Source organism: Anser brachyrhynchus (genome assembly GCF_964034855.1).
Source record: "Anser brachyrhynchus genome assembly, chromosome: 16".
NCBI classification, from domain to species: Eukaryota; Metazoa; Chordata; class Aves; order Anseriformes; family Anatidae; genus Anser; species Anser brachyrhynchus.
The window spans coordinates 4892386-4906282 of record NC_137734.1 but is presented as its reverse complement, the minus strand read 5'-3'; the positions used below and the strand labels follow the sequence as shown (position 1 = coordinate 4906282).

The 13897-nt window shown below is 40.5% G+C and overlaps 1 protein-coding gene across 2 annotated transcripts; it reads left to right on the top strand.

The window, feature by feature from the left end:
• The first annotated feature begins 29 nt into the window (after positions 1-29).
• Positions 30-13683, top strand: CDH26 (cadherin 26). Of its 2 annotated transcripts, XM_080558144.1 has the most exons (15): positions 30-1628; positions 3175-3252; positions 3337-3459; positions 3950-4111; positions 5231-5378; positions 6033-6199; positions 6367-6495; positions 6965-7150; positions 7364-7632; positions 8244-8386; positions 8624-8857; positions 9744-9965; positions 10052-10176; positions 11241-11324; positions 12057-13683. In XM_080558144.1, exons 1-15 carry the CDS (start codon positions 1596-1598, stop codon positions 12264-12266), a joined length of 2313 nt encoding a protein of 770 aa, XP_080414270.1. In that variant the 5' UTR covers positions 30-1595; the 3' UTR covers positions 12267-13683. The 2 variants fall into 2 exon arrangements, with proteins under 2 accessions (XP_080414270.1, XP_080414269.1); XM_080558143.1 differs by lacking the exons at positions 30-1628; positions 3175-3252; positions 3337-3459 and having other exon boundaries at positions 3499-4111.
• Positions 13684-13897: the final 214 nt, after the last annotated feature.

Here is a 13897-nt window from a genome sequence, read left to right as displayed (position 1 = left end):
ACTGGGCCCTTAGCTCCGTGGTTTCTCAGCTGAATTGCTGCTGATGGTCAAGCTACCTGGCTAAAAGATACATGATTATTTCTACCCCACGTGGCAGTCACCTCTGCAATGGCTGAGTTAAGGCATCATTTTAGCCTTAAATATCATACTCAATTTTCATAATTCATCATACTCTTTTTTTTTAATGCAGCGATCAAAGTGCTTCACATTCTCTGTTATAATCTCCAGGACACGTAGATCATGATCCAGTGCACAGCAAATACATGTAGGTAGATGCTTGCACAGGTGGGGTCTTAGCCACATACTTGTGTTGCAAGTGCTCTAGGTGACATTCTCAAGCGTTTCAACATTCTTGCTATGAAGGTTTTCTTAATGTCTAAATCCTCCTATCCTGTGCTGCTATTTAAGCCTTACTTTTTATCCTGTTAACAGTAAATCTCACTTTTATTTAAAATATCGTGGCCTAATTGACACGATCTATTGCTTTTCTTCTCCCAGACGATCAGTTCTTCCCTAAGTCTTCCTTTCACAACTTCTGCAACCCTAAATTTTCCAGGTCCAAAGAAGTCCCCAGTAAAAGCAATGCTGACGTGGAATGGAACGTGCCTATTGTTTTCATAGGATTCAGGAGCTTTCCCATACTCTCTGCCACTCAGTCTTCTTTTTACATGATTTTACAAGACTTTATTTTTCATTTCCTGCTTCTTCATGTAGTTTTACTTAAAATGTATTTTTGTAAGCTGGGTGTGAAGTTCAGCTTCAGCCATACGAGTTCAAACTTGCTTAATGGCTTTTGAGTTTAACAAGACAGTAATGGTTGTATCAGCTTTCAAGTAAACTTCTTGGTTCAAAGTCTGAAGTAATACAACAATAGCACTCCTAGGCATGGCAGATAAACATAACTTGGGGTGCTGAACTGGCACAAGTATATGTAATAGCATGCTCCCATTACAGTCACATGCTTGGACTTCTGCAAACAGTGAAGTTACTAGGAAATGATGATTCCAAGTAACTGTCAATACAGGCTATATGATTGTCAATAAAGCCACCACAGCTATTCAGTGTTTTGGTTTTTTTTTTTTTTCCCTGTAATAAATCACTGAAATAAACTTCCTAGGAAAGAGTAACTCCACTGCAGCCTGCCAACAGCCTGGTTTATGCCCTCTAGCCTGGCACATCAAAGAACCGAGTTGCCCAGTGTGCTCCTGCTCAGCCGGGCAGAACACAAGCTAGGATTCATCGCGCTGCCTTCTCATCTCCGAATTTCAGACAGCTTTTTGGGGAAACTCGCTCTGTTCTGCCAAGAACAGCTGCTCTGAGGACATCCCTAAATAACTGGCTTTTCCTGTACCAACAAGGCGCAGTCTGAGGTAGGAAATAGCGTCTGGGGGCGCCGAGCCTGTTGGAAGGCGGGGAGCCCATTGGCAGGGTCAGTCAGCACCTGCCTGCCCTGCTGTGGATCGCGCTCCAGCACCGAGCCAGAGCTCGCCGGGCGTGCCTGGGGACCAGAGTGGGCCCACCGACTCCTGTCACGCCTGGGCTGGACTGGCAGAGCCACGGGAACGTGCTGCTCCCTCCTCCCCACTACGTGCCCCATGGAGCTTCTCGCCGTGCTGCTTCTCCTGCAGGTAGGTGCTGCGCGGGGACGAGGGTGCTGTGCTGCCCTCCAGGGAGTCTGGGGGTCCCACTGCTGCGCTGGGCCCTGCTGCAGTGCCCCCGAGGAAGGGATGATGCTGCCTTGACCCCAGACCTGGGCTCAGGGCTCCTGTGAGGAGGGTTCCAGCTTTCAGTCGTCCTGGTGAGGATATGGGGCCTTCCGTGCCTGGCACAGCGTGCTGGTGCCTGGTGCTGATCCTGCTGGGTTAACGATCCCCTGCAGTAATTCTGTGGCATTTCTGTGAGTGTTTCTGGGGGGTTTGTCGGCCTGAACTCGGTTTGTATTTCTGGCAGCAACTCCACATCTGGTACTGATATGGCAAGGGCCAGAGCCATTGCTGTGCAATGGGCGCATGCGGAAGAGTGTAGAAGCTGTAAAATACACAACTGAAGCTCCAATATAATTAACAGTAGCTACACATAGACAAATAGGAAAGCAGGTTGGCTGGGGGGGATCTGGTACAGACCAAATTAACCGAGTCTGGCAGATGTGAACCTGCCCCCAAGCTAATGAATGTGCTCTGCAAGTGCCAGATTAAAGCCTTGCTTGCTGTTTCCACACCATGGAGGTTTTCCCCAGGTCATACAACAGCTTTATGGAATAGGTCAAAGGCTTCTCTCGTGAAAGCCCATTGCTTGGCAAGTTAATAACCATGATGACCTTATCGGTATATTGTTTTTTCAGAAACAGGTCAGGAGGTAAAGGCCTGACCTTTGCCTGAGTCAAGGCAGTAAGAGCTTGGTTTCCTATCTTATATGATGCTGGAGTCATCTGATGGGTCGTAAAAAAATCCAAACAAGCTTTCCTGTGAAAGCAGCAAGAGCTGAAAGGAAGGTATACAAGTTACCTGTGAGCTAATGATGACAGTGTAATTTGAGTACTGTCATACACGCTTGTGGATTTTAAACAGAAAGCAGCGTTAGAAGCCTGTGCAGGAAGCTTGTGCTTAGAAAAAGGCAAATTCAGCCAATTAGGGTATAGTCCCCATTCTCAATTTATTTCTCTCACCTGGATTGGAGACTTTGGTCCAGTGTTCATCTTCTGGTAGATCAGCTATGTTTGGGACACTTAGAGTAAAATAGCAGTCTTTGAGAACCTGAAATACTCCCCAGGCTTAACTTTCGCCACTAATAGGTTTATGTTGAGTGGCTACCAGACACATCTAAAGGAGCGTGCAACAGACAGAGACAGAGATGAATATTTTAAAAACTGAGCTACTTGATTTGAGAAAATCCATAGAGATAATACCATGGAGTGTTAGACGCAGTGTTTGCGTATTTCTGGAACTGGCACCACCTGACCGGAGATATTAGTATCCAAGCTCTCAGGCCAATTGATTTGGAATGAGATGTACTATATTTGTAGAATCTCTACAGATTTCTAGATTCAGCTACAACTTAATACAATGCTGTCAAAACCGAATCAATGTGTTTCTGTGAAGCACAAGTCCTCCTAGACAACATAACAATGGTTTCTAGCTAACCATACTTCTCACAACGACCTCTCTTTTTAATAAGGTTACTGCCACCAACAGTTTTTCTCACGACGTTGAAAATTTCAGTTTAAGACGAGCTGTCCAAAAGAAGAATACTCAGGTTTGTAGTCAATATTATTTAATAACAGATACAAAACTGTTAGTATGTAAACTATGACACTAAATACACTTATTTATCCAACAGCTGATAGATTCTTATCAATTAGACAGTCTACGTCCTTTACGGCGTACAAAAAGGACATGGGTTATCACCACCATTGATGTTACAGAGGAGGAGAAAGGACCATTCCCAAAATATGCTGGACAGGTACAACCGACCTTTTAGTAAAAGTTTACCTTGAACCTCACAGTAAGGTACTTACGAACACAGATTTTTCTATAAAACACCAAAAGCATGAGAGGGTAAGAACTGTGTATTTAACAGCTTTATTTTTTAAAACAAAACAAAACAAACTTTGTTTAAAATTGGCTTATTTAAACAGAGTAGTTGGGTAGGATTGTGTGGTGTAGAGGAGAGATTGCTTCTTTTTATGGGAAGCTCCAGGCATACTCAGCGGAAAGAAGAGACTATAGGGTGGGAGAGGTATGAGTCATTGTACAGAGCTGTGTACCTGCACATTGTGCAGAGAGTAGTGATTCTGCAACCCAGAAAACTGTTGAGTTGGCCGAGAACAAGCCTACATAATGGCCTCATCTGCAAAGACAAAGTGGGCAGGAAGATAGTCGGTCTAAAGCTTTTTTACTTCTGTTCTGTCTTCCCTACTCACACTGCATTGTGCTGTTTCTCTTTTCAAAAGCTGTTCAATAACAGGTCATTTAATACATCAGTAAAATATTTAATTAGTGGACCTGGGGTAGATGAATATCCAGAGATTGGATTGTTTTCTATAGAAGATGACGAAAATGGGCATGTGTATGTACATCGTACCATTGACAGAGAAAAGACTCCATCTTTTCAGGTAATATACTTTAAAGAATACCTAAAACTGTTTGCAAATATTAACTGCTTTCTCATGGCCAAATGCTTCACAGGAACGAGGCAGACCAATAAGAATTTTAATTGTGTATTTTCTTATTTGAAACCTGCAAAGATAATTGTCTCAGCAGAGACCTATAGGGAACTTCCACCGTACTACTGATTATAAACTGTTGTGACATGTTTGGATTTCAAGTATCAGTACACTTTTGTTCTATCATTTTTCTTACTTGACCTTGGTTATAACCTAAAAATGAAAAGTTTGTCCTGAAATTCAAAGTGTGTTACAGCTCTTTTTTAACCCACCAAACTCCTAATTAAGATAATGGAACTAAAAAGTTAGGCATTACAAAAGGAAGGAGCTGAAAAGTCCTATTACAGTAACTTTACATGGGTAAGCATATGTTTCTACTTAAAAAGCAGGAAAGTGTTCATAAGCAGTAAGCGTGATGAAAGAAATGTGATAAGTGTATGAATGAAATATGTGACTGTGGGTTTGTTTTCCTCTTGAAAAAAAATTGGTTGTGGTCTCCTTTTGTTTATTCTGTGATGATTTATACAAGCATCTCTGTGGATTAATTGTACCCACTTCATAGTTACAGTTCCTTGTTCTCAGTGCAAAGTCCTGCCTTCCGTACTGAAAAGACAACTTTTGGAGAGTCTTCTATTCCCCCTTACTGGACATCTGGTTGGTCCAGGACACTTTTTGCTTGGTTTTAAAGCAGAAATAAGTGTAGCAAAGGGGACTTCAGAACTTATAATTGAAATGCAGCTAGAGAAAACTGAGTGTACCGCTCAATTAAATAGTTCAGAGTTGGGAAGCAGCTTTGAAGTCATTATTGTGTTTGGCCTCAAGGGTATTTATATATTTTACATTAAACAGTCATTTCAAACAATGCAGATCCAGATTTTTTTAACTGATTATTTTAAAGTATTAAGGTGATGGATGACCATTATACATCTACTACCTTTGAAAAATGAATGAATGTCTTAGCAATGCAAAGCCAAATGCTAGCCAAATATGACTGATGAGGTTTCAAAATTCAAAGTTTCTTGTTCTGTTCTGATATGTAAATGAGTTACTGTGTCACTGTTTATCTAGATACGTTTCGATATTGTGCACAGAGAAACTGGTCAGCCTTTGGACCGCCCTTTATTTTTCAAGATAAACGTAAAAGATATTAATGATAACGCACCTGAGTTTCCCAAAGAGGAATTCAGCGTTACAATAAGGGAGAACCACAGTGAAGGTAAATGCCATCCAAACAATGGATACTATTGGTTTGTGTATGAATGCTTTCTTAATTCCTTTGTCCTCCTTTTCCTTACCAAATCCATTCTTCTCCATAGGTTTTGCTTAGTCCCTAAACTTATGAGTACTTATTTCCTGTGAAGGGCTACTTCCTCCTTCTTGACTTGTCTGATTGTACGTTAACATAATGTCAGAGACATTCTGGAAAAACTGCTGTGATAATTGCTCATAACTGTAAGCCAAGACTAAGCAGACCAATCTGACCCATGGATCTGAAACCTGTGCGTGCACACTGTGTCACAGAAAAATGCTCAAAGACTTAATCTCTCTCTGTGCTCACAAAGAACAGACATGTAGACACATGGGCATGGTGCTAGCTCCTCTGGAGCTGGCCAAGAACTGTCATAAATACTACTGAATGTTTTTGACAAAGTAATTCAGGAGTGCGACAACCCTTTCTATTGTCCAATGATACTGTGGGCAGATTTACCACCCAAATGAGGTGGAGTCGAGTCTTTCTGGGTATAACCATAGCCACAGGAGAAGCTGCAGGTGCTCTTAGGACCTGTGTGTCCAAGAGCCTGTAGATAGGCCTGAGAAACTCCATGTCAAGACTAGGCACTTGTATTGATGTCTTGATTCTTCATTCTAGATGAGCCAGTTTTCCAAGTTACTGCCTTGGACAAAGATGAAGGTGGCACTGCTAATTCTCAGGTGTCCTATTCTCTAAGTACGCAAATGCCCCTTCTAGATGGATTCACATTTAATATTGATCCTACCACAGGAACAATACATCTGTCTGGATGCCTGAATTATAAGGTGATGTACATATGGCAGCTTCTTGTAATTTAATGCATGATAAATATTAACTACATATTAACCGGGTATAAGGGGAGGGGCAGTTTCACATCCAGCTTTGTAGCTATGACTGGTAAAATGTGGGAACTGCTTCTGAACTAAGGTTGGAAATTCCTTCTGTTTTTCAGACTGCCAGCACTTTCAAACTTCTGGTGAAAGCCTATGACCAAGGAACTCCCCAGCTGTCATCTACTGCAACAGTGAATGTAGCTATTGAAGATGCAAACAACCATCCCCCTGTATTTACTAGGGATAATGTAAGGAAAAACATTATTACTTTATTTAGCCTTCCTAAATACGGTTCAGTCCTTCAAGCTGAGTGCTTAATGCACTCCGCAGTAGAAATAGGAACCCTCAGACCCTTTACAGGATCAGGCCAAAGCACTTGAAAATGTACTTTATGTAATGGTATAGTGCTACAAGAAATACCTCTTTAAAATGTGGATGGTAAGAGAGTACTTGACTACTGACTGTGATAAACTTTGTTAGATTTCCGTGTACAGCACTAGAAGTTTTTTTTTTTTTTTTTGGCAGCATAACAATAGTGACAGACTAGCTTATTCTAACATATCTGAGAAGCTAAGGTCCTGATTACAATCAATTCTTCATAAAGATCATAAAGTAGCTCCACGTGGTCTGGTGTTGGAACTGTGTCTCAGAATGAGATAACAGACTTCTCATCTTGGAAATGGAAATAGTGTTTATTTCTTTCCTTTCTGCTCCCAGTACCAGCTACAGATTTCAGCAGGCCGAGAACACTCAGCTGCATTATGGCTCCAAGTGGAAGATGAAGACTCGCCTTACACTCCAGCTTGGAGAGCCAAATACGCAATAATAAAAGGCAATGAGAAGGAACAGTTTACCATTGAGACTGACCCAGACACAAATGAAGGCATTTTGAGTGTTATCAAGGTAATATTTATTGAGCAGACTGAAGGAACCGTAATAGATGAACTACAACATGGCAAGGTGTTACATGGTCAGTCTGACTATAAGAATAATAGCTCAGTATCTTAACTGTTTCACAGCTGTCCTCTCAGTCCCAGGCATACAGAAGTATGAAAAAATATAACTGCCATATCAAAGATCATAATTGCTAATGAGACTCTTGTCTGGGGTTTTCAGCCTCTCAGCTATAAAGATGACTCTGAGAAGAGACTCATAATTTCTGTAGCAAATGAAGAACCTTTCTTCTCATGTGAAAATGGCATTGTGATGATCTCAAGCCTAGAACCCATGAACACAACTGTGAATATCAAGGTTACAGAGTCACAAAATGTTCCCCAGTTTCATCCTCCTATACTTGTTGTCCAAAAAGAAGATGCGATGAAGCCTGGGAGAGTGTTTAGAAAGTATCTTGCTACATATCCAGATGGTGGGCCAAATAAGATTAGGTAAGTGGAGATGCTTTCATCTCTCAGAATAAGAAATAGCTTAAGAATATAAAGTGTTTTTTGAGTTTTATATGGTATATATTCAAATATGTATATATACATACACATGCATATTTACAGTTATATAAAGATACACATTAGAGGTGCAGGTTTACTACCAATAATACTGCAGATCCAGATAGCTGGTTCTGTAAGATGCAATTTATAGGCCTCGTCAATCCTTGGTTGCTCAATGTTTCTCTTGTCTTCAGAACAGTTTTGCCTAAAAACAGGTTGCATTGTTTAGATGTCACTTTTGACTACAAAATTTTGATGTTGTAGAAAGGACCAAGTTATGTTTGGCTTTAAGAGTAATAATCGGATGTGGAAACAGATACTTTCTGAGCCCCTAAGAACAGATTTGATGGGGCTGTGAAAGGTATATTAGTACTACACAGGGAACTATTGGCTATGCAGAAACCTTCAACCGGTGATAGAGATAGCAAAAGTAAGCATCACTAACAAAAATAGCTACAGAGCTCGAAAGAACAAAGATGCAGCAGAAATGTTCTCTTCTTCAAAATCCATTTAAAGAAATATCCTTCCTTGTAACTTTTTCCTTTCTTTTTAAGATATGAACTATCCCGTGACCCAGCTGGATGGCTGAGTGTAGATGAGAATTCTGGAGTTCTTAGTGTAGTAAAAGAATTTGATCAAGAATCCCCTTATGTGAACAACAGCCTGTACACCATCATCGTCCATGCTATTGGTCATGGTAAGCAGCCAGTCAGAAAATATTCCAGCACGACTGTTTGAGATGAGGTGCATGCTAGATATAAAATGATAGCAAGCCTACGAATTTAAGTGGAGAATGGTTATTCAGAACACCCTAATGTTTAACACTTTTGTCATGTGTGACTATTAGGATACCAGGCGCAGAGCTCCTGCCAATAAATGGCTTTTGTCAATATCCAGTTATAAGTATTTTACTGTTTCTTTTGCTCCTTTCTAGATACTCCACCACAGACTGGTACTGGCACCATCCTGCTTTATTTGTCTGACATTACAGAGCATATGCCAACGTTAGTGGCTCCTTCTTTAGATGTGTGTGACAAAAAAGAAAGGAGACCTCTCATTATAAAAGCTAAGTCTCCTTTGGTGCATTCACATTCTTGGCCATTTACATTTGAGCTTGCTGAAGACTCTGAAGATGTGAAGAGTACCTGGAAATTAGGAAGGAACTTTGGTGAGTTCTTCTGTCTATGCCCTTCATGAGAAGCCTATTGTCACTTATGTCCCCTCTAGTTATTTCACTATCACTTACTTTATGGTCTGTTACTGGTTAGTCTCAAGGAGACTGAAAGGACATGGAAGAACAGCATTCAAAATCCAAAGTTTCTGCAATTTGGGAGCTACCCAACTGGAAAGTAGCTCTGCAGAAAGGGACCTAGAAGTCCTGATGAACACAAAATTAAACATGAGCCAGCAGTATACCCTTGCCACTAAGATGGCTAACAGTATTCTTGGATGCATTACACAAAGTATTGCCAGCAGGTCAAGAGAGGTGATCCTCCCCCACCACTCAGCATTGGTGAGGGCACACCTGGAGTACAGTCTCCAGTTCTGGGCCCCCCAGTACAAGAGAGACATGGACATACTGGAAAGAGTCCAGCGGAGGGCCACCAAGACAATCAACGAACTGGAGCACTTCTCCTATGAGGAGAGGCTGAGAGAGCTGGGACTCTTCAGCCTGGAGAAGAGGAGGCTTAGGGAGAATCTCATCAATGTCTATAAATACATAAAGGGAGAGTGCAAAGAGGTCCCAAGCTCTTTTTATTGCTGCTCAATTCCAGGCCAAGAGGCAATGGGCACAAACTGGAATACAGGAGGTTTCATCAGAAAATCAGGAAGCACTTTACTGTGTGGGTGGTGGAGCACCAGCACAGGTTGCCCAGAGAGGCTGTGGAGTCTTCCTCCTTGGAGATCTTCAAAAGCCACCTGAACCTGACCCTGGGCAACCTGCTCTGTGTATCCCTGCTTGAGCAGAGGGCATTGGATCAGATAACCTCTAGAGGTCTTTTCCAACCTCAGCCATTCTGTGATTCTTTGAAATAATTTGCTTGTCTTTTTAGTGGAGTCGGTGGAACTTTTCATGTTAAGAAGCCTCCCACAAGGTACCTACGTGGTGCCCTTCATTATTCGGGACAGGCGAGGACTTTCTACAAGGCAGAGTCAGCATATAAGGCTCTGCTTTTGCCCAGATGGGCACGCATGTGAAGATTTACCACAAGGAGCCGTGAGATTTGGAGGTGGTGCCATTGCAATAATACTGACAGCTTTCTTACTACTATTGGGTGAGTAACCTCACCAGCCCCCTGTACTGAACCATACAGATATGTTCGCAACATAAATTTCATCATTTCCTTTCTTCTTTCAACAGTTTCCAGTATTTTACTTTGTCAGTTTCATGTGCCACAATCTAAAAGCAAAGCTGTTGTTCTACCTCAAGAAGGTGAACAGACTTTTATCAGCTATAATGAAGAGAGCAGAATGCCTTTGTCTCACGTAAGTGCAAAAGCATATATCCGTGTGGCTGGAATCCTGAGAATGATGCTTGGTATTAATAATAGTGGGAAAATAATGCAATATAGCTAAATTAGAAATAAGTTTTACTTGCTGGAGATTCCAGCAGTATATGAAAAAATGTTGACACTTTTTTTTTTTCCCCAGCAATTTTCAGTTTGAGACTGAAACTTCTTTTCATTAGTTGTTGTCCTAAATATTTGGAAGTGCAATTTCTTCCAAAATTCCTCTCACAGTACCTGAATTGATATGGTAAATAAAACAAGTAAAATAAAACTAAGTAAAATTTTACTTAGTTCTTGGTAAGTGAAATGGATCCATCATTCTTCAGATATCTGATCAAAAACATGCCAGTCAACATATTTGACTTAGCATACTGGCTAAGAGTTATTTATTTATTTATTTGTTTGTTTGTTTTAACTGGAAGATGTACTTTTGGGGTTTTGAAGGCTTTTGAGTTTGTTCTGCAGATTTTTGTGCTGTATTCTCTAACTTATGCAACAGACCTCTATTTTTGTTGCAAAGAATGCCTGAAGGAAATTCTCGTCTACATCAGTAAGTGACTGCCACGTGTTCTGGTCATAAGTATGTAATGTTCATCAGGAGATTCTAAAAATAATCTCTGTTTTACAGCAGGCAAAGAAAATGCAAACCAGTTTTTTTACTTACGTAGAATCTAATTCCACAATGATTAGTCTGTAGTTCGGACCTACAATTACTTATACAAGTAGACATTATAAAGCTCTGAGGTCATGTTTGGTGCACTAACAAGGAGGAATTCACTAAATTCAGAGGAAGAAACATATTTAATTACTGGAGATTACAAAAAACACATACATGGTGGCTCCACATATACAGTTAGTGTTTTACATATGCAGAAGAAGAAACAGTCCCTGACCAGGAAAAGCTGCAATCTAATACAGAAGACAGCACAAGAGAAATGGATGTAACAGAGAGAAAGACAGTTGGATTTATCTGTATCTGAAAGAAATGTTAGTAGGCAACTTTACACTGGTGAAACCTGAGAAACTGTGTTTATCTTTCAGAGTGGCCTGTACACTAGACAAAAGACAGTCCAAGTAAGACACCGTGATCACATCATACAGACAGTAGACAAAATATTGAATCAGGTAAGAAAGCAGATGTTGAATCCCTCTTTTGTTGACGTGGCTTGTAAGAATAGGAAAAAAAAGCTTGCAAAACTGGAAAGCTGCTATGGCTTCAGCTACTCTCTCTGGCCACACCTAAAAAGCATTACTATTAAAAAAAAAGGAAAAAAGGAAAAAAGGGAATGTATTGGAAGGAGGAACAGTCAGGACCCTTAGTTGCTGAAGATGACATGTCTCCTAGATTTCTTGCTGAATATACCTGGTCACCCAACAGTTCTTGCAAGGCTGGAGTCTTTCACCTGGAATGAATACTTCAAGACTGGGTGGTAGGGCTAAAATACTTTATATGACCATACCAGAGTTAAAGTTTGTTTTCCTCCTATTTCATTTCTGTGGAAGCAGGGAAATCTTAGTTCCTTTTGCCATGACCTGTCTGGTCATTGAACAGGCCTATTCTCCACACTTCCTTGTGTCAGACTGCAAGCCTCCACGCAGTCATGTTTACTTAGAGTTGTTTGTTCCAAGGCATATTAAAGTCTACTTCCTGCCTCATTGGCACTTGAGGGGAAGATCAGGCTCTCATGCTTTTCCATCTGAGAGTTTCAGTTCAACTGTTCCTTATCAGAGAGAAACCTATACTATTCACTGTAGCCTCCTGCTTGCCTGTTTGATAACAGTATACTGTGAATCCCTTTAATTTCCGAAAGGGTAGTAGGAGCTTCCATGATGATTTGCATTGTTTCTTCCCTTTAGAAACTGTATGACCAAAGCGCACTGGAACCTTATTGGGCAAGCTATGCACCTTACATATATGCTGAGGAAGGAGAACTGGAGAAAAGTAACTCCTTCCACTCTCTCTCCATGGGCAGTGACGACTTGCCCATAGATTTTTTGAACACTCTAGGACCAAAGTTTTCTGCTTTGGAGGAAATCTGTCAGAAGCGATTTTCGTCATTCAGTTAATCTCAACAGGCTGTGAGTACTTTATGGTGTTGCAAAGGCAGCAGCACTGACAAATTCCAAAGAACCCCCCCATCAACGCTTGAAAGTGTTGCAGTATATTTGCACCATGAGTACCTGTCTTTTATTCTGCCTGCCTATGCTGTTTGCACGCCTGCAGCCAAGAATATGGCACACGTGGAAGGTACGCTCTACTCTGAAGAGATGATGGAGTGATTTTGTCATATTCTGTGCAGACTTACACAATGAGAAGGTCTATTTGGCTGGAAATTCAAGTGAAAGTTCCATATGTAATTAAACTACTCTTGAACAGCAAAGGCAATTACCACTTAGGCCAGTGATACAGTCCTTTCTCCAGTAGATGGTCTCTTTAAATCCAAAATTATCTATGCAGATCTGACTTGATGATAAGATCTTTTCTTTCTAAACGATATTGAAACATCTAAGAGAAAGCCCTCTTGCACTGTTAGTGTGACTGTATACTGCATAATAACCTGAGAGGTCTGCACCATCCTTGCCTTTTATCCTAAAACAGGCACTTATTTAGTGCTTGCGTGCTTGTGCTGGCATCTGGTGGCTCTTGGTATTATTACACCATTGTAAACGATAAGTAGTAAGAAATTGATGGAGGACAAGGTATGGCTATTCCTATCATCGAAATAGAAACCTTCTCTAAATTAGCTACAAGTGACCATGATAAGGAAATTCATGGGTTTCCTCAGGCATCACTGCAAAAACAGATGATATGGTAAAGAAAGGATGGCATCGATTTTCCCTACATGGAACGCACAAATGTGTTACTTTTAAATTGTGTGGTTTGTACATGTCTGTGTACAATTGGCCCGTGGTCAGTTATAGCATGATGGCTAACAGTGTTACAAAACATGAATGAGGAAATAACAGATCAGAAGATAGCATGCTGCCATTAGGTAAGTTATGCATGCAATAAGAGGTGAAAGTCACAGTATTCTGTTCTGTTCCACTTCTGTGCTAAAAGAAAAATGCTCCGCCTGAGGCAAGCACTAAGTCTGGTATCTAAGGCACTGTTCCTCTGTTTCAAAGTTTACTTAAACAATAAATTATGCTTTTGCTCAGATGTTATTAAATAATAATTCAAGGCTGGAAACTTCAGTCAAGTGTGATTAAAGAATCTGGCTGAATGGCAGGCAGCTAAGTTTTCCTAAATGCCAGCAGCAGGATCTGTTTACACAATAAATCACTAGTCTGATAAACTGCCCTTAACTTAGAAGTCTGGATGGAAGACTAAATCAGCAGCACCACCAACACCACCAACAGCACAATAGCAAGATGTCATTTTTTTTTTTTTTTACTGCGAACTGTAACGATAGTTGTAAGATTAGAATTGTTTTGATTTGTTATCTCTGCTGAAAATTATGCAAGATTAAAAATAATAATCAAAGTGTTCTGTGTGTGTACTGTACATGTAAACTTGTGTTGGGTCTATAGCACAACAAACACCAAAACTCAAATAATTACAATAATTTAACAAATAATAAATAATTAAAATATTCATTTTACAGATAGGATACCAATGCACAGAAATTGTAAGTCAGCTCCCATAGTCAAAAAGAGACAGAGTGGATGAAGATTTTTCAGAAATCTTTTGGCACTAT